The 21,913-nt window shown below is 37.6% G+C and overlaps 1 protein-coding gene across 1 annotated transcript in view; it reads right to left on the reverse strand.

Moving 5' to 3' along the window:
- Nucleotides 1-21,913, reverse strand: part of LOC139726079 (uncharacterized) — a 217,931-nt gene that overhangs the window by 142,243 nt on the left and 53,775 nt on the right. The window contains 7 exon segments of the mRNA XM_071637162.1: nt 2,500-2,619; nt 3,105-3,224; nt 4,351-4,470; nt 5,549-5,668; nt 6,565-6,684; nt 17,394-17,513; nt 18,717-18,836. Coding sequence (XP_071493263.1) covers nt 2,500-2,619; nt 3,105-3,224; nt 4,351-4,470; nt 5,549-5,668; nt 6,565-6,684; nt 17,394-17,513; nt 18,717-18,836 — 840 coding nt within the window.

Genomic DNA, 21,913 nt, shown 5'->3' on the forward strand with positions numbered 1-21,913 from the left:
TTCTGGTATAAAAGATTGGGCAAAATGTATTAAGGAAGAGTACAAGACAGAGAAATATTGTATGAAACTACCACTTGTGACAGCTGAAGATATGAAATAGTAGGAAACAGAAAGACATGCTATGATAACCATGAAAGCATGAGGTACTACTATGAAGTCAAAATATGATTATGGATTAATTCAGGAATCAGCAAAATAGTGAAATTAGACTGAGTAATGCACATAAATCTTGGAAGATGACTTGTATAAAAATGTAGGATAACTGATCAGCATGTGTTTGATATAAATTTACCATTTACTGAAACCAATAAGTACATGATAACAAGATGGAAACAGAAAATAAATGGAAAGCTTGCAGTACCAGATTCACAATTGGTTCCCTCAAATCCCGCAGGACATAGACAGACGTAGCTACTTCCACCATTCTGATCAAAACAGGTTGCTCCATTCTGACATGGGTTGGATGCACAGGGTAGGATTTCTAACATGGAAGAGAGCATACAATATTTTGACACAAAAAGTGCATAGAGATTTGATGATAACAGAACAGAACAGAACAGAACAGAACAGAACAGAACAGAACAGAATATGTGTAAGACAGAGATATCTACAGAAACATATGACTGAGTAGCACACATAGATCATTAAGATGTATGGATAAAGGAACAGGAAAGACTTATGACCATTCAAGAGCAAGGATTCAAGAAACCTAAGCATTCTATAAGAGTACAACATGATGATGACTTTACACATACACACACACAAAATGAAGAAACAGTCAATGTTAAGTACCAGATTCACAGTTGGTTCCTTCAAATCCAGAAGCGCAAAGGCAGACATAGCTACTGCCACCATTCTGATCCATGCAGGTTGCTCCATTTTGACAAGGGTTAGATGCGCATGGTAGAATTTCTAGGGTGAGGGGAAGATTAAGAGTGTTTGAATGTGTAGGATTAGATATTTGATGAAAATGAATGCACTATATATAATTGACAGAAGTTGATGGAGCATGGGAATTATGTTATAAATAAAGTATATGGATTACAATCACTATTATGAAACATTTACTGTCCAATATAATTTCAACATAAAACAATGTTACAATGTAATAATGATAGAAAGGTAGGTGCCTGATTAAAACTATAATTATGCTAAGATGGAATTGAAAAACAGAATGTGAAAGTAAAGTACCAGATTCACAGTTGGTTCCTTCATATCCAGCAGGACAAAGACAGACATAACCACTGCCACCATTCTGATCAAAACAGGTTGCTCCATTCTGACATGGGTTGGATGTGCACGGTAGAATTTCTGAGAATGAGAGGTAGGATTACATAGTTTGAATATGTGGAATAGAAATGGTTGAAGTTGAGAGAGCCTGCAAATTACACTATGTTATAAATAAGGTATAGTGGATATTGTACAAATGAAACATTCACTCTCCAATATATTTTCAAAATCAAATCGAGTTACAACATGTTATTCAGAAAGAATAGTACTTTAGGGTAACAATGGTTGTAATTAAACAAAAAGTGTTTTGAGCACATAAAATGATTATCAAAAGTGACCATCATCACAATGTGAGGAAATGGAAGAGGAAATTTGAAAGTAAAGTACCAGATTCACAGTTGATTCCTTCAAATCCAGCAGCACAAAGACAGACATATCCACTGCCACCATTCTGATCCATACAGGTTGCTCCATTTTGACATGGGTTGGATACGCACGGTAGGATTTCTAGAGTGTTAAAGAGGTAAGATTACAAGATGTTGATGTGTTGGGATACCAAATTAATAAGATTGAATGAAGAATGTAGGATTGATTAAAGTTAACAGAGCATGAGAACCATGTTATAAGTACAGTATAAAGCCTACTATTACAGTGAAACATAAAAATTACTGCTCAATATATCTTTAACATGAAATACAATTATAAATGTTATGAAGAAAGAATACTTCATGGCAACTATGGGTGCAATAAACAAAAAAGTTTGAACCAAATGAATTGGTTATTCAAACTGACAATCATTGTATTGAGAGGAAATGGAAAAATAGAACATGAAAGTAAGAAAATACACACAGACACATTTATGAAGTCTATTGGTAATATTAAATATTGAACAGAAGATAAAAAGCAGCAAGAGGGAAGTGGATTCTTTTCGTCTAAACAGGAAATTAATTGTGAAAGTAAAGTACCAGATTCACAGTTGGTTCCCTCAAATCCAGCAGCACAGAGGCAAACATATCCACTGCCACCATTGTGATCAAAACAGGTTGCTCCATTCTGACATGGATCAGATGCACAGGCAAGGATTTCTGATATTAAGAATAGGTGATATGACATAGATGAAGAAAATAAAGGGTTAACTGTGATACATAGGAGACAAGATAATAGATAACAAATGAAAGTTAGAGAGCTATGTCACACACATAGACATTAACAAGTCACAACATTGTAAATATATGAAACAGAAGAAAACAAGCAGTAAGGGAAAAGTACCAGATTCACAGTTGGTTCCTTCAAATCCAGCAGGGCAGAGGCACACATAGCTACTGCCACCGTTCTGATCAAAACAGGTTGCTCCATTCTGACATGGGTTGGAGGCACAGGGGAGGATTTCTGATATAGACAAGAGATATGTTATAGAAGAAGAAAATGAAAGGTTGATGACATGTAATAGGTAACAAACATAAACGACATTAAGGTTTAAAAATTATCGAACACAAATAGACATTAATGAAGTCATGAAACGACACAACAATGAGCCAGAAGAAAAAAGCAATAAGAAGGATGTACCAGATTCACAGTTGGTTCCTTCAAAACCAGCAGCACAAAGACAGACATATCCACTGCCACCATTCTGATCAAAACAGGTTGCTCCATTTTGACATGGGTTGGAGGCACAGGCAAGGATTTCTGATATAAAGAATAGGAGATATGACATAGAAGAATGTAAAGGGTTGGTGAGAAATAGGAGACAAGATAAAAGAGAGCAAATGAAGGACTCAGAAAATTACGATACACACTTTGAATAGACAGTAACGAAGTTATGACATGGTAAATATATGAAACAGACAAAAATGAAAGGAGTGAAAGCAATGTACCAGATTCACAGTTGGTTCCCTCATATCCAGCAGGACAGAGACAGACATATCCACTGCCACCATTGTGATCAAAACAGGTTGCTCCATTCTGACATGGGTTGGAGGCACAGGGGAGGATATCTGACAGGAAAGACATGATACAGCATGATGTGGTCAAATTGGACAGGAACAAGAAACTAAGGAGCAGGAGATGAAGTGATAAGAGACAAACTTAAATGTATGGAAGATTATAAAATGAGTATGTGTTGCTTACAATATCGGTGGGTAAACATTGCACACATAGGATCTTAAGGGAGTCACAATATGATAATGATATAGGACAGATGGAAAATGGTGGAAGCAGAGTACCAGATTCACAGTTGGTTCCCTCAAATCCAGCAGCACAAAGACAGACATAGCTACTGCCACCATTCTGATCAATGCAGGTTGCTCCATTCTGACATGGGTCAGACGCACAGGGTAGAATTTCTGTTTATGAGGGAACAAAGAAGACAACAGAATGCATACAGTATGATGGTGGTAGGATGGAAACAAAAGATGCAAGATTTTGAAATGAAAAAAGAGAGGAATTTTTTATAGAATAGGTACAAGAGTCAATAAAATTGACAATGCAATAGTGATATAAGACTGAGCAATCACAAGAAATGTCAATATAGGGATGTAGTGTAACACACGACCGAGAAGGCAAGAATTCAGCAACAGTTTCGAGTAGATATTTTTCTTCTGAAGAGGAAATGAATTGTGAAAGTAAAGTACCAGATTCACAGTTGATTCCTTCAAATCCAGCAGCACAGAGGCAGACATATCCACTGCCACCATTCTGATCAAAACAGGTTGCTCCATTCTGACATGGGTCAGAGGCACAGGGTAGAATTTCTGATAAAGACAGGAGATAGGTCATAGAACAAGAAAGCGGAAGGTTGAAGACACATATATAATAGGCAAGAAACATAGTAGACATGAAGGTTAGAAAATGATCAAACACAAATAGACATTAATGAAGTCATGAAACGGTATAAAAATGAACCAGAGGAAAACAAGAAAAAAAAGGGGGATGTACCAGATTTAGAATAGGTACAAGAGTTGATAAAATTGAGTATGCAATGGTGATACAGGACTGAGTAATCTCACGAAAAGACAATATAGGGATGTAGTGTAATATACAACCAACAAGGCAAGAATTCAGCAACAGTTTTGGGTGGATATGTTTCTTTTGAACAGGAAATGAATTGTGAAAGTAAGGTACCAGATTCACAGTTGGTTCCCTCAAATCCAGCAGGACAGAGACACACATATCCACTGCCACCATTGTGATCAAAACAGGTTGCTCCATTTTGACAGGGGCTGGAGGCACAAGCAAGGATTTCTGATATAAAGAATAGGAGATATGACATAGAAGACAATAAAGGGTTGATAATACATAGGAGAGAAGATAAAAGGTAGCAAAAGAAGGTCAGAAAATATCTGATTTATGTTACACACAAGGATATTACCAATGTCACAACATGGAAAACATATGAAACAGACATATACAAACAATGAAAGGAAAGTACCAAATTCACAGTTGGTTCCTTCAAATCCAGCAGCACAAAGACAGACATATCCACTGCCACCATTCTGATCAATGCAGGTTGCTCCATTCTGACATGGGTTGGAGGCACATGGTAGGATTTCTGTTTATGAGGGAACACAGAAGACAGCAGAATGCATATGATGGTGGCAGGATGGAAACAAAAGATGCAAGATTTTGAAACAAAAATGGAGAGGAATTTTATAGAATAGGTACAAGAGTCAATAAAATTGACAATGCAATAGTGATATAAGACTGAGCAATCACAAGAAATGTCAATATAGGGATGTAGTGTAGCATACGACCGAGAAGGCAAGAATTCAGCAACAGTTTCGAGTAGATATTTTTCTTCTGAAGAGGAAATGAATTGTGAAAGTAAAGTACCAGATTCACAGTTGGTTCCTTCAAATCCAGCAGCACAGAGGCAGACATATCCACTGCCACCATTCTGATCAAAACAGGTTGCTCCATTCTGACATGGGTCAGAGGCACAGGGTAGAATTTCTGATAAAGACAGGAGATAGGTCATAGAACAAGAAAGCGGAAGGTTGAAGACACATATATAATAGGCAAGATACATAGTAGACATGAAGGTTAGAAAATGATCAAACACAAATAGACATTAATGAAGTCATGAAACGGTATAAAAATGAACCAGAGGAAAACAAGAAAAAAAAGGGGGATGTACCAGATTTAGAATAGGTACAAGAGTTGATAAAATTGAGTATGCAATGGTGATACAGGACTGAGTAATCACACGAAAAGACAATATAGGGATGTAGTGTAATATACAACCAACAAGGCAAGAATTCAGCAACAGTTTTGGGTGGATATGTTTCTTTTGAACAGGAAATGAATTGTGAAAGTAAGGTACCAGATTCACAGTTGGTTCCCTCAAATCCAGCAGGACAGAGACACACATATCCACTGCCACCATTGTGATCAAAACAGGTTGCTCCATTCTGACAGGGGCTGGAGGCACAAGCAAGGATTTCTGATATAAAGAATAGGAGATATGACATAGAAGACAATAAAGGGTTGATAATACATAGGAGAGAAGATAAAAGGTAGCAAAAGAAGGTCAGAAAATATCTGATTTATGTTACACACAAGGATATTAACAATGTCACAACATGGAAAACATATGAAACAGACATATACAAACAATGAAAGGAAAGTACCAAATTCACAGTTGGTTCCCTCGAATCCAGCAGGACAGAGGCAGACATATCCACTGCCACCATTCTGATCAATGCAGGTTGCTCCATTCTGACATGGGTTGGAGGCACATGGTAGGATTTCTGTTTATGAGGGAACACAGAAGACAGCAGAATGCATATGATGGTGGCAGGATGGAAACAAAAGATGCAAGATTTTGAAACAAAAATGGAGAGGAATTTTGTAGAATAGGTACAAGAGTCAATAAAATTGACAATGCAATGGTGATATAGGACTGAGCAATCACAAGAAATGTCAATATAGGGATGTAGTGTAACACACGACCGAGAAGGCAATAATTCAGCAACAGTTTCGAGTAGATATTTTTCTTCTGAAGAGGAAATGAATTGTGAAAGTAAAGTACCAGATTCACAGTTGGTTCCTTCAAATCCAGCAGCACAGAGGCAGACATATCCACTGCCACCATTATGATCAAAACAGGTCGCACCATTCTGACAGGGGCTGGAGGCACACGCAAGGATTTCTGATATTAAGAATAGGAGATATGACTGAAGAGTGTAAAGGGTTCATGACAAACAAGAGACAACATGAAAGATAGCTATGAAATGAAGGTCTCAGAAAATTATGATACACACTTTAAATGGACATTCACAAAATCACAACATGGTGAATATATGAAACAGACAGAAACAAACAATGAAAGTAAAGTACCAGTTTCACAGTTTGTTCCCTCAAATCCAGCAGGACAAAGACAGACATATCCACTGCCACCATTTTGATCAAAACAGGTAGCTCCATTCTGACATGGGTTTGAGGCACAGGGTAGAATTTCTGATTATGAGGAAAAAAGAAGACAGCAGAATACATACGATAATGGTAGGATGGAAAGAAAAGACACAAGATTTTGAAACAATAGAGAGAAATTTTGTAGCATAGGTACAAGCTAAAGTGTCCATTAAATTGAAAATGTGATGGTGATATAAGACTACGAAATCACACAAATTGACAATGTAGGAATGCAGTATAATATGCAACCAAGAAGGCAACAATTTAGCAACAGTTTGAAATGGATAGTTTTTTTCTGAAGAGGAAATGAATTGTGAAAGTAAAGTACCAGATTCACAGTTGGTTCCTTCAAATCCAGCAGCACAAAGACAGACATATCCACTGCCACCATTGTGATCAAAACAGGTTGCTCCATTTTGACATGGGTTGGAGGCACAGGGGAGGATTTCTGATATTAAGAATAGGAGATATGACATAGAAGAAGAAAATAAAGGGTTAACTGTGATACACAGGAGACAAGATAATAGATAGCAAATGAAAGTTAGAAAACTATGTCACGCACATAGACATTAACAAGTCACAACATGGTAAATATATGAAACAGAAGAAAACAAGCAGTAAGGGAAAAGTACCAGATTCACAGTTGGTTCCTTCAAATCCAGCAGGGCAGAGACAGACATAGCTACTGCCACCATTCTGATCAATGCAGGCTGCTCCATTTTGACATGGGTCAGACGCACAGGGTAGAATTTCTGATTATGAGGAACAAAGAAGACAGCAGAATGCATATGATAGTGATAGGATGGACAAAAAAGAGAAACTGACATGGGTCGGATGCACAGGTAAGGATTTCTGATGAGACAGACATGAAAAGGCAGATATCATGACAGATATGATATAAGTATGTTATATAAGGCATGAATATGCAAATACATGCAAGAGCTTTGTGAAAATGATGAAGTGAATGTGAGTTGAAGATTTACCAAGGAGCTTACAGATCATTGAAAGAATCATCTCTGCATATTTTTGTTTCTTGAGTAAAGTGAATGAAGTCTTTAGTGAATGAGCCACAAAAGCGAGGATGATCAAAGAAGATGTGGAAGAGACAGGTGGAGGAGGAGCTTGGGAACATTTGCTTGACAGAAAGGAGGACACCCCAAAATTGGACGAGGTGGTGAGAAGGTGTGAGAACAGTTGTTGCTAGAGTGAGGTAGAGCCAGTCACCCCGGTTTTCGGGGACAAAAATGATGACGAATGACACAGTGAAATGTTTACTGAGAGCACACATGGATCAGAAATGCTGAAAAAAAAAATGTACCAGATTCACAGTTGGGTCCTTCAAATCCAGCAGCACATAGACAGACATAGCTACTGCCACCATTCTGATCAAAACAGGTTGCTCCATTCTGACACGGGTCTGATGCACAGGGTAGAATTTCTGGAGAGGAAAATAGGACAGATGGATATATGGCCTGATATGCGAGGTATGTATAGATATGTAGATACAAAAGTGATATACATGGCATATATGTGATAAATGTATGTATGATATAGATGTAAATGTGTGGTTATATACTGGACTTTACAGAAAAAATTCAAAATTAACTTAAGTTGAAGATTGAACAAGGTGTTTGCAGGTTTTAATCACAATAATTTTTGGACATAATTTTGTTAAGCAAAAATGTAAAAGCACGATAAACATTTGGTAATCCCAGGCTCCAAATGTGAGCCCTATTTTAGTCATTACAATCACACAGATAAATGTTTATTACAAGCACACACACAGAACAGAGATGTTGAGAATATGTACCAGATTCACAGTTGGTTCCCTCAAATCCAGCAGGGCAGAGACACACATAGCTACTGCCACCATTCTGATCAAAACAGGTTGCTCCATTTTGACATGGGTCAGAGGCACAGGGGAGGATTTCTGGTGAGGAAAATAGGACAAGATATATATGGCCTGATATGCAAGGTATTAACAGATTCTATACATACAATGTAAGTAATATACATGGCATATATGTGATACATGTATGTATGATATACAAGTAAATGTGTGGTTATATACAGTAGTTCACAGAAAAAAAAAATCAACATGAACTTAAGTTAAAGATTGAATAAGGTGTTTTCAGGTTTTACTCACAATAAATTTATTTAATAATCATTTGATGACAATAATACATAAAATGTAAAAGCATGATAACCAAACATTTGGTCATCCAAGGCTCCAAATGTGAGCCCTGTTTTAGTCATTACAATCACACAGATAAATGTTTATTACAAGCACACACACAGAACAGAGATGTTGAGAATATGTACCAGATTCACAGTTGGTTCCTTCAAATCCAGCAGGACAAAGACAGACATAGCTACTGCCACCATTCTGATCAAAACAGGTTGCTCCATTCAGGCAGGGGTCAGAAACACAGGGGAGGATTTCTGATGGGGTAGATATGACAAGACAGATATATGGCATGATGTACAAGGTACATGTATATATAGATATTATATAGATATATAAATATAAATGCATATATGTGATATGTATGATATACATGGGTAGTTACATAACGGAGTTATACAGGGAAAAACAACAACACAAACTGAAGTTGAAAATTGAATAAGGTTTTTGAAGGATCTTTTCAAAGAATCTTTTCTGGACATGTGTGTTTCTTCAGTAAAAATGCAAAAGAATAACAATGATTCCCCTGATGTGAGTTCTATTCTACTGATTACAATGACACAGAGATGCTGAGAAAATGTACCAGATTCACAGTTGGTTCCTTCAAATCCAGCAGGACAAAGACAGACATATCCACTGCCACCATTCTGATCAAAACAAGTTGCTCCATTCTGACATGGGTCGGATGCACAGGGCAGAATTTCTGGTGAGGCAGATATGACAACAGATATATATGCATGATATATGATATATGTAGATATACAAAGTATATACAGAGAGAGAAATACATACAATACTGGTATATAATTGTGATATGTGTGATTAACATGTGTTGGTACACAATTCAATGAATAAAATGAAACAAAGTTGAAGACAGAACAAAGTTTTTGAAAGCTTTCCTAAGAATCATTTCTGGACGCATTCTTTTCGTTATAAAAGATGCATGTGAATGCAGGGCAAACAAAAAACTTGTAATTCCTGGCTTCAGATATGAGTTCATGTTATAACAAATCACATAGAGATGTGCATATAAGAGTACACAACAAACAGAGATGCTGAGAAAATGTACCAGATTCACAATTGGTTCCTTCAAATCCAGAAGTGCAAAGGCAGACATAGCTACTGCCACCATTCTGATCCATGCAGGTTGCTCCATTCTGACATGGGTCAGATGCACAGGGTAGAATTTCTGGTGAGACAGATATGACAAGATGAATACACTGTATATAGGGTATTACACACAATGGATGTTGTAGAAATACATGTATCTGTTTGTTTAGTAAAAATGGTAAAGAGTACTTTAAACGAAGGTAATTCTTGGTTGATGTATTATAATAACATACATTGTAGACTGATGTATAGTGGTACAACGTACATCCATATAACAAGCATACACAGAAGAGAGATGTCAAGAAAATGTACCAGATTCACAGTTGGTCCCTTCAAATCCAGAAGTGCAAAGACAGACATATCCACTGCCACCATTCTGATCCATGCAGGTTGCTCCATTTTGACATGGGTCAGATGCACAGGGTAGAACTTCTGGAGGGGCAGATGTGATAACATGGATTGCATAATACACAAGATATACAATATGCATATATACAGATTGGTATATCATATAGAGTATACAGATTTAATACATTATGTATGATATACTTCTGTGGGTACATATAGGAGTTTAGTGAAAAAAAAAGAAGAAAGAAACCCAGCACGAATGTGAGTTAAGATTACGTAACATGTTTGTAAAAAAGTGATTATTGGATATGTTTCTTTCTCCATCAAAGATGCAAAAGCGTAGCAAACAAATGGCTGGTAATTCCTTGCTTCGAACGAGAGTCCAAGTTTATGACAATACTAGGAAAATGTGCATAGAAACTGTATAAAGCAAAAATGGAACATAGATGCTGAGAAAATGTACCAGATTCACAGTTTGTTCCTTCAAATCCAGCAGGACAGAGACAGACATAGCCACTGCCACCATTCTGATCAAAACAGGTTGCTCCATTCTGACAGGGGTCGGAGGCACAGGGTAGAATTTCTGGTGAGGCAAATATGATAACACAGATGTGTTGCATGATATACAAGATATATACAATGTATATTTATATATCTCTATATACAAATGTACATACATAAACAGATTATAATATGTATGACATACAAGTGTTGGTACATAAAGGATTTAGTGAAAAAAAGAAGAACTTGTGTTGAAGATATATACAGTTTCATTTCCATGAGTGATGGAAATGCATTGGTAAATCTCAGCTTTAAATACGAGTCCTAGTTTATTACAATGAGACAGAACAGAGATGCAAAAAAAAAATAAATATGTACCAGATTCACAGTTGCTTCCTTCAAATCCAGCAGGACAGAGACAGACATATCCACTGCCACCATTCTGATCAAAACAAGTTGCTCCATTCTGACAAGGGTCGGAGGCACAGGGGAGGATTTCTGATGAAGAGGGAATATAGAATGACAGGATACAGCAACTGACACTGATGGAATGAAAACTGATGTGAAATACCACACATCACTAGCTCAATTTTTAAGTTTACGAATAATTTGTTTCTCACATTTGTTCCACAAATTTGTGTATTAGTCACATAATCATGTTGGGAGACTCCAAACAAACCCAAATATATAATACCCATAACAATGATAATATAACAATGCACCTCAATATCATGAGTGATATACAGATGAGCCAATAAATGTTCGTAGCACAATAAATGTAGGGTCTGCATACGTCCTTTCCATAATCCTGTAGTACACCTGTGTCTGATGAGATGTTATAATGTGAAATCACACATACCACTCTGGCAGGTTGGTCCTTCGAAGCCTGGTAGACAAATGCACACAAATGAACTGCCACCATTTTGATCCACACACGTTGCGCTATTTTGACAGGGATTGGAGGCACAAGGCAGCATCTCTGAAAGAGTACGAGAGCAGAATTTAGTAAAAAGATCAATTACAACATGCATTGTGATTGGTTAGATTGCATAATGTGATTGTGTGATAATTCTGATGCAGAGCACAGCTGACGCCATAGATACCGTTTATTTTGGCACAGAGAATCCCACATTAATAAATAGGAGATGAGTCATTTGTTTACAATTGCTATAATTGAGGGATCAATTTTTGTGGAATTTGGGATTCCTTTTGTACAATGCACAGATACGCTTTTGCATCCTGTATCTATATAAAATCAGTAGTAGATCTAGTAGGGCCCAGACCTACGTCATGTACAGAAAATGCATGTACAAACTATAGATTTCAGAGTTAATTGTATAACAATTGGTACATGTTCTATTGATGCACCAGTACTGGACTAGAGAACTTCAAATACTAAATTATCCCTCATGCAGCTCTAATCAATCTTGGCCTGTGGCCTCGGTGAAACAAAATGGCGCTCTGGATAATTTAGTATTGTCGTTGCATAATCCAGTACAGTGCATGATAGAGCAGGCATCGATTGCATAATCAAGTGACAAAAAGCTACTCAGAAATTTCCTTATGATTTGCAGAAAGTTGAACACTGCAAAGTATCGTTTTGAGAACAAATACAAGTCCATCATACGATGTGCAAAGCAAAGGGTTTGATGGCAGTAAAGTTTATGAATCCACACAACAGAAGAAGGATGGTGTACATCTACCGAGTCATTACGCAGCATTTCAAAGAGATCGGGTGATTCCTAAAATTACTATGCTGATTACAATACTCTGAAGTATGCCAGATGTGTTCAGAGCATACAATTTTGTACCTACAATTGTAGTATCTGCAACAAAAGTATGCATAAATGTAATAAAAACATAAAGTCCTATTTCACACAAGTGATAACTACATACATTTTATATCACATACATGTACATGTAGGATATGTTTATCTTGGTGAGTCAGTTTAAGCTGACCACAGTTTTGAAATATTGGACATGAAGAATCCAAGCACTTAGAATTGTGTCCTGGACGGTGAGGTTTCAGACACATGAAGAGGTTTCAGATCGCACAAAATCCGGAACATACCATTTTCGCAATTTGCGCCCTCGAAGCCGGCAGCACATAAACAGACGTAACCGACACCATTAGCCTGGTTGAAACATGTAGCTCCATTTTGACAGGGGTCGCTGGAGCAGGGCAGAATGATTTCTGCAGAAGAGAAAAAATCATACAGTATGACTTTGACAAGGCAGCATGACCAAGGCAGATAATTAATAATGATAACACTATTCACATCTCCGAAATGCATAATTCCATACATTAGTCTCCTTGCATATACACAAAAACAAAAATTATGCATATACAGAATCCATATATCACTAACATAACCAACAATTATCAGAAAGGATGAGGTCTTTATTTTTTACCACGGATTTCAATTTGTCAAATTCTGTAATATGTCTCATATTTAGGAGGGATTTTTTCCACAATGCTGGTGCCATTTAAAAACAAAACAAAAGCAAACTATCATCAAATGTGGTAGATTTTACACTCACATAATTCAGACAGCAGATTCTTTAACATTGAAAGTTAATTACTTTCTTAATGGTTGCATGAGTTCACTGAGTTAGGAAGAGGCATTACTGCAAAGACATTTGAATACAAGTGTACGAACCTTCACATTGATACAAGCCCTAATCAGCAACTACATGTAATGGAGACTGTGAAGAGCAGGAGTTCAAGCATACTGACACAAGTATTTATCTTCTTCCATAAGTTCAAATATTTTTTTTTTTTTTTTAAAGTAAGCTAAGGAAAAATTCTCACATATTACAGATCTTTTCCCCTCTTTGCACTCCTACAATGTAGAAATACATAAATACTACATTTTTAGTTTGCTTTTCCTTCCTGAGCAAACCATGACAAACTTTCCTTTTACTTGAAAAAGCATTATTTTTTTTTCCATACTGAGAAGTGCAGTTTGGCTAAACCCACTTCAATTATGCTCAGGAGAAAAATTTGCAGTGAAAAAAGAATGTAGAAAATACCTGTTTCACAGTTTGTGCCTTCAAAGCCATCCGGGCAGATGCAGGTGTAGGTTTGATTAGCGAGGTCCTCAACACATGTGGCTCCTTCAACACAGGGGTTACTTGCACATGGCGGGACAGCTGGCAGTGATGAAAATATGAGATATGTTTTGAAAAGGAAGACCACATGATGCCTCAAAGTACAACTGTATGTAATGAATTCAACCCACTTGAGATAGCAATGAAAATAACATTTCTTTTTTTGTCAGCCCCCCCCCCCCCAAAAAAAAAATAAAAAAAAAATAAACTTGTTCGATTGCAGAAACAGTGGTGCTCCCTGGTGTGCTGCTGATGAGCAATTGGCATTGGTGAGATTTAACACCTTTCTGTTATCTATATGGTTGTACTACAATGTATCAGCCAAATAAAAAACAAAACAAAACAAAACACACAAACTTGTTAGATTACATCATAAACACATGGGGTCAAATAAAATTATGAAGTAAGTTATCTGTTACTCTAGAAAGAATTCCAGGTCTCAAGTGTGAATTGAGTCCTAAATATTACTAAGATCACTGATGTGCAATCAAGGCAAAGTAAACATAACTACCTACATATGTACGTTGTACAGGCGCGCCGGAAGCAGTTTTGGATTGGGGGGGCAAACATTGGAGGGGGCTCAAGATTAGACCATGCATATGTTACACAATATACACATACACACACACACACACACACACACATCTATTATATATATATATATATATATATATATATATATTATTATATGTAAAGTGGCGTACGGTGGGTCGAAACATGGGGGGAACCATAAAGTAATTTTGACGGTCTGTATGTTTGTGCGTGTGTGCGTGAGCAATAATGGGACTACAATACATTACGGAATGTGATACATTCAACAACGCAGTCATTGAGGAACATTTTAAGTTTTCCTTACATGGATTATGGAATGATGGTGTGAAACTATCGACAAATTAGATACTGTCAGCAACATAAGGTGAATGGCATAACAATAAAATGCGAGCGAGCGAAGCGAGCGAGCTTGAAAATTTTGATATTCTACAGTTCCAAAACTGGAGTTTTAATTGTAGCTATATACATATTTCGCTTTGAAATAAATGGGGGCGCATCGGGCGCAACTGCTGGCAATTATTGGCAGCAACACTAGGAGAATGGCATAACGATTCAATGCGAGCGAGCGAAGCGAGCAAGCTTGAAAATTTTGACATTCTACAGTCCCAAAACTGGGGTTTGTAGCTTTATCTTTCACTTTGGAAATAAATGGGGCGGCGCATCGGGCGCAACTGCTGGCAATTACTGGCAGCAACATTAGGAGAATGGCATAACGATTCAATGCAAGCGAGCAAAGCGAGCGAGCTTGAGAATTTTGACATTTTACAGTCCCAAAACTCCCGTTTGTAGCTATATCTTTCGCTTTGGAAATTAAGGGGGGGGGGCATCGGACGCAACTGCTGGCAATTACTGGCAGCAACATTAGGAGAGTGGCATAACGATTCAATGCGAGCGAGCGAAGCGAGCGAGCTTGAAAATTTTGACATTTTACAGTCCCCAAACTCCCGTTTGTAGCTATATTTATCTTTCGCTTTGGAAATTAAGGGGTGGGGGCATCGGGCGCAACTACTGGCAATTACTGTCAGCAACATTAGGAGAATGGCATAACGATTCAATGCAAGCGAGCAAAGCGAGCGAGCTTGAGAATTTTGACATTTTACAGTCCCAAAACTCCCGTTTGTAGCTATATCTTTCGCTTTGGAAATTAAGGGGGGGGGGGGCATCGGACGCAACTGCTGGCAATTACTGGCAGCAACATTAGGAGAGTGGCATAACGATTCAATGCGAGCGAGCGAAGCGAGCGAGCTTGAAAATTTTGACATTTTACAGTCCCCAAACTCCCGTTTGTAGCTATATTTATCTTTCGCTTTGGAAATTAAGGGGTGGGGGCATCGGGCGCAACTACTGGCAATTACTGTCAGCAACATTAGGAGAATGGCATAACGATTCAATGTGAGCGAGCGAAGCGAGCGAGCTTGAAAATTTTGACATTCTAGAGTCCAACAACTGCCGTCGTAGCTATGTTTTTCGCTTTAGAAATTAAGGGGGAGGCGCACCGGGCTCAACTGCTGGATGCGAGCGAGCGAAGCGAGCGAGCTTGAAAATTTTGACATTTTACAGTTTAAAAGCTGCCGTTTGTAGCTTTATTTTTTCCCTTTTATTCATATAGATCTACATATTTATTTTATTTTCTTTGTTTATTCATTTATTTTTATTATCATTATTTCTATTTGTTTATTTTATTTATTTTTTTTTGGGGGGGGGGGCTTTTTGGGGGGGCAAAAATGCGTTTTGCCCCCCCACTTTTTGGATTGGGGGGGCGGCCGCCCCCCCTGCCCCCCCACTTCCGGCGCCTATGACGTTGTACATTGGCTCTGTTTAGCTAATATGAAAGCAGTCTTGGTGGCATGAAGGGACCTTTCTAGCTCTTGAAATATCAAAAATATACATTTGACAGACTAAGGATTCCTTTCATGGGAGAAATATTTGCACAAGTATATATAACACTTGCACAGCTCTTTCCCTTCATGCTGTGCTTAAATCCTCATTCGAGTCGGTGGTTGTCACAGTGCAGTCATATTAATGTCCGACTTATCATATGGCGGATCACATTACTTATCTGTGATCTACATGTAGAATGCTGAGCAAGGAGAATGAAAACTACAGTATGGTGGACAGGAAGGGATGTTCGGCATATGAGAAAGGTGTGTACCATTTTCACAGTTGGTTCCTTCAAAGCCGGATGCACAGAGACACACATAGTTGGCACCACTCGCATGGGCAAAGCATGTGGCCCCATTCAGGCATGGATTACTAGCGCAGGGTTGGATTTCTAGTGAATGAAATACAGAGAAGAGAGAATACTTCTACATTACTGCAACATCTGAGACAAGTTATGTACATGTAGTCCTACCTATGACAAACATACAAAACAGACCTATAAAATGGTGTAGACACATGACTTTAAAAGATTAGCAGAATGCCTGTCTATGAAAGTCTCCCTACCAAGTGAAGCTTTGACATCTCACTACAAAACAGAAAATTAATTATCACAGTAACTGATTACAGAAGATGATGTAGAGATACCAGTATGACTTCAAAAAATTAGTAAAATATTGAATAGTTTATGAAAATCTTCCTATCAAGAGAAGTTTTGCCAAATCAGTCCAAAACAGAAAACTGATTACTAGAGGTACATGGTGAATAGTTTTTTTCTATCTGCTATATGTACTAGTCAACAGCAATATTGATACAATTGTAAGTAGGTTACGTGACCATATTGATTACATTGTAAGAAGAGGGTTTTTTGAGGTCCAGAATTTGCAGCAGGAAAAGAATACAAAACTGTACTGAATGACATGCTATGGATTTCTATTATCAGTCAGAACAAGCTGGGTAAGAACACAACAAATTTACAAACTTTTAGAAGACACAATATCTTAAGGCAGTATGTGAATAGAAGAAGAGAGATATAAGATACAGAAAACTAGATATGAATGTCAAGTACCAGATTCACAGTTCATTCCTTCAAATCCAGCAGCACAAAGACAGACATATCCACTGCCGCCATTTTGTTCAAAACAGGTTGCACCATTTTCACATGGGTTGGAGGCACAGGCAAGGATTTCTGTCATGAAAGATAAAAGAAAAGACATGTAGAGTATGATATGAAAATGAAAGACAAAAAAAAAAAAAATGTAGGCAAGCTATAGCATGCAACAGAAAGAGAGGCTCATGCAAAAAAAAAAAAAAAAACATTCACATGAACAATAAATAGTAATGGACACATGATATGATGAAACTAAGTAAACATTGCTGAATACAGTGGAACACTCTTCAAGAAAGGAGAGCACAGCAAAGAGTCTACATGATGTATAGCATTCTTAATGGTCTGGTAGATCTTCCAGTCATCTACTTCATACCAGTTGCAGGATCGTCAACACGCGGAAACCCACAAAAGCTTCAAGTTCCATTTGCCAGAACTCACTTGTTTCAATCCACGTTCTATACAGATGCTACATGTATTCGGTTGTGGAACTCCCTACCACCTTCCACCATTAGCTGCACCTCCTTGGAGATCTTCAAGATGGAGGTGTAACTTGTAAATCTCCGATGAGCTCTCTTTTTTTTTTTTTTAGCTGCACATAAAAATTTCTGTAGAGGATTTTTACCTGCACACTGTACACCCAGCACTTGACAAGCACAAGGTACGATAATACGCCAGAGGCGGACTGTACCAGACTGGAAGAAGAAGAAAAAGAAGAAGAATCTACAATGTTTGACCTGATAGCAACACAGAATGTAAAGTACACGTTTGTACCTGATTCACAGTTGGTTCCTTCAAATCCAGGAGTGCAGAGACAGACATATCCACTGCCACCATTGTGATCAAAACAAGTTGCTCCATTCTGACAGGGTTCGGAGGCGCAGGCAAGGATTTCTGACATAGAAGATACAATAGGAAAGGATAATATGATATAGGATATTGGATATTGGATAAAGGATATTGAGATTTATATAAGATAAAGAAGTAATTTGTTAAATCAATGAAATATATGAGAAGTTCACAGACTATGGTGTAGAATTGAAAGAGGAAATAGGATATCATATGAGCATGTAAATATTCAGTACTTGACAGAGTCAATGATGATTTGTTAAATCAATGAAATCTGTAAGAGATGTTCACAGACTTTGGTGTAGAACTTAACTAGAAATATAACTAACAGAAAGAGTTATATCAGCACAGAAACATGAAGCACTTGTTAGGGTCAAAGGGTGCAACCTGTCAAGAAAATAATGCAACTCAAAGAAACAATGGAAAGGAAAGTACCAGATTCACAGTTGGTTCCTTCATATCCAGCAGCACAAAGACAGACATAGCTACTGCCACCATTCTGATCAAAACAGGTTGCTCCATTTTGACATGGGTCAGAAACACACGGGAGGATTTCTAAAATACCAGAGATATGGAGAATATGACATACAAATGACGGATATTGAGATTTATATACGATTAGGAAGTGATTTGATAAATCAATGACATATACAGGAAATGTTAACTGACTATGATGTAGAATTGAAAGAGGAAATAGAATACTGTATGAGCATGTAAATATTCAGGACTTGACAGAGTCAATGTTTACTACCTTATGAGAAAAAAAAATGCAACTCAAAGAAACACAGAGACTCCAACTCTCCCGTTTTCGACGGGAGATCTCCCGCCGAAAACCCATTTTTGCAAAATCTACCGTTCTCCCGTTTGAGATCTAATTTCTCCCGCCCTGGTTCTTTGTCTCCCGTTTGAAAGGATTTCTTACTTATTTCTATCATGTGCTGAAAAAATAAGCCTTAGATAGCACAAGAGAGCATCTAGAACCCTAGGAACTTCGCGCTTCGCACACATCAAGTTGGAGTCTCCCGTTTGCTAGGGGTTTCAGGCGGGAGAATCTCCAGATCAGAAGGTGCTTGGGGTTGGAGTCTCTGGAAACAGTGAAAAGGAAAGTACCAGATTCACAGTTGGTCCCTTCAAATCCAGCAGCACAAAGACAAACATATCCACTGCCACCATTGCTTTCAAAACAGGTTGCTCCATTTTGACATGGGTTGGAGGCACATGCAAGGATTTCTATCATAAAAGATACAGAAATTATGACATACAAATGAAGGGTACTGAGATTGACATACAAGATTGAGAAGTAATCAGTGAAATACATTTCAGTGTTTACAGACTAAACTGTAGAGTCAAATGATTCTATAGGATATTATGAAGGATAACTTGTAGTAAATTGAGATTGACAAAAAAGACTACAAAGTGATCAGCAAAATTAATGAAAAATATAAAGAGATGTTGACAGACTAAGATGTAGAATAATTTAACAAAGACGATTAATGTACATTACATGTATATAGATGGATTAAACATCAGCATGGAAGCATTTGGCGGCTGACAGTTAAAGTCTCAACCTTACAAGAAAGTAATGCAACTCAAAAGAAACAGTGAAGGGCAAATACCAGATTCACAACTGGGTCCTTCAAATCCAGCAGGACAAAGACAGACATATCCACTGCCACCATTCTGATCAAAACAGGTTGCTCCATTCTGACATGGGTCGGAGGCACAGGGGAGGATTTCTAGCATACAGAAGAAGATACCAGAGATATGGAAGATACAACTGTATGACATACAAATGAAGGATATTGAGATTTGAAATATTACACAAAGAATGATTTGTTAAATAAATGAAAATATTAGAGTTGTTCAAAGATTATGTTGTAGAATTGACCACAAGAGATATGCTATAGATAGATTTGATTATCAGCATAGACACATTAGGCACTTGATAAAGTCAAAGTTCACAACCTTACAAGAAAATAATGCAACTCATAGAAAAACAGAGAAAGGTCAAGTACCCGATTCACAATTGGTTCCTTCAAATCCAGCAGGACAAAGACAGACATATCCACTGCCACCATTGCTTTCAAAACAGGCTGCTCCATTCTGACATGGGTTGGAGGCACAGGCAAGAATTTCTAGCATAGAAGGTACCATAGACACAGAGAATATGACATACAAATGAAGGGTAGTGAGCCTGACATACAAGATTGAGAAGTGATCAGTGAAATTCATAGGAGGTTTTCATAGACAAAGATGTAGAATTAAATGAGAAGGTGGGATAGAATAAGTTTTTAGTATATTGAGATTGACATCTAAGATTAAGAAGTTAACAGTTGAATCAATGAAATGTGTATGGGATGTTCACAGACTAAGATGTTAAATCAAACAGCAAAGATAACAAATTAATTGTTCAGATCAAGGATCTAACATCAGCATGGAAGAATTTGGCAATTGACAAGTCAAAGCTCACAACCTGAAAATCCCCTCACGCAACTCAAAGAATATGATGAAGGTTAAGTACCAGATTCACAGTTTGTTCCTTCAAATCCAGCAGGGCAGAGACAGACATATCCACTGCCACCATTCTGATCAAAGCAGGTTGCTCCATTCTGACATGGGTCTGAGGCACAGGGAAGGATTTCTAACATAGAAGATACCAGAGATATGGAGAATATGATGTAGGAATGAAGGATATCGAGATTTGAAATGTAACACAAAGAATGATTTGTTAAATGAATGAAAATAAATACGAGCTGTTCACAGACTATGTTGAATAATTGAAAAAGACAATTATGCAATACAATATAGATAGATAAATATATTAGGATATACACATTAGGCACTTGACACAGTCAAAGTTCACAACCTTACACAAAAACAAGGAAAAGTAGAAATTACGCGGTGCGTAATATATGTCCCCGCCGGAAGTAGCATTTTGTAACAAAATGTACAATACAGGTCAAAAAATCAAGGTCAAAGGTCAAAGAAGTCAAAGGTCAAAATTTTGTGTAGAAGTGTTGAAGCCCTCACCTAGTGCCATCACATAAAGCAAACGGAATCGAAATCGGGTTAGAAATGGCGAAGGAGTAGCATTTTGTAGCAAAATGTACAATATAGGTCAAAAAATCAAGGTCAAAGGTCAAAGAAGTCAAAGGTCAAAATTCTGTGTAGCAGTTTTGAAGCCCTCACCTAGTGCCATCACATAAAGCAAACGGAATCGAAATCGGTTTAGAAATGGCAAAGGAGTAGCATTTTGTAGCCCAAAATGTATAATACAGGTCAAAAATCAAGGTCAAAGGTCAAAGAAGTCAAAGGTCAAAATTCTGTGTAGAAGTTTTGAAGCCCTCACCTAGTGCCATCACATAAAGCAAACGGAATCGAAATCCGGTTAGAAATGGCGAAGGAGTAGCATTTTGTAGCAAAATGTACAATATAGGTCAAAGGTCAAGGTCAAAGGTCACGACTGAAATTCTGTGTAGAGTTTCAAAGCTCCCATGTAGTGCTATCATATAAAGCAAACAGAATCAAAATTGGCTCATAAATGACAGAGAAGTAGCAAATTGAAGATTTTGATCACACACGGACGCACACACGGACGGACACACGAACGGACGGACGGACGGACACACGGA

Source organism: Diadema antillarum, unplaced genomic scaffold (assembly GCF_040938485.1).
Source record: "Diadema antillarum isolate AM-2024a unplaced genomic scaffold, OU_Dant_1.0 seq00000079_RagTag, whole genome shotgun sequence".
Lineage (NCBI taxonomy): Eukaryota > Metazoa > Echinodermata > Echinoidea > Diadematoida > Diadematidae > Diadema > Diadema antillarum.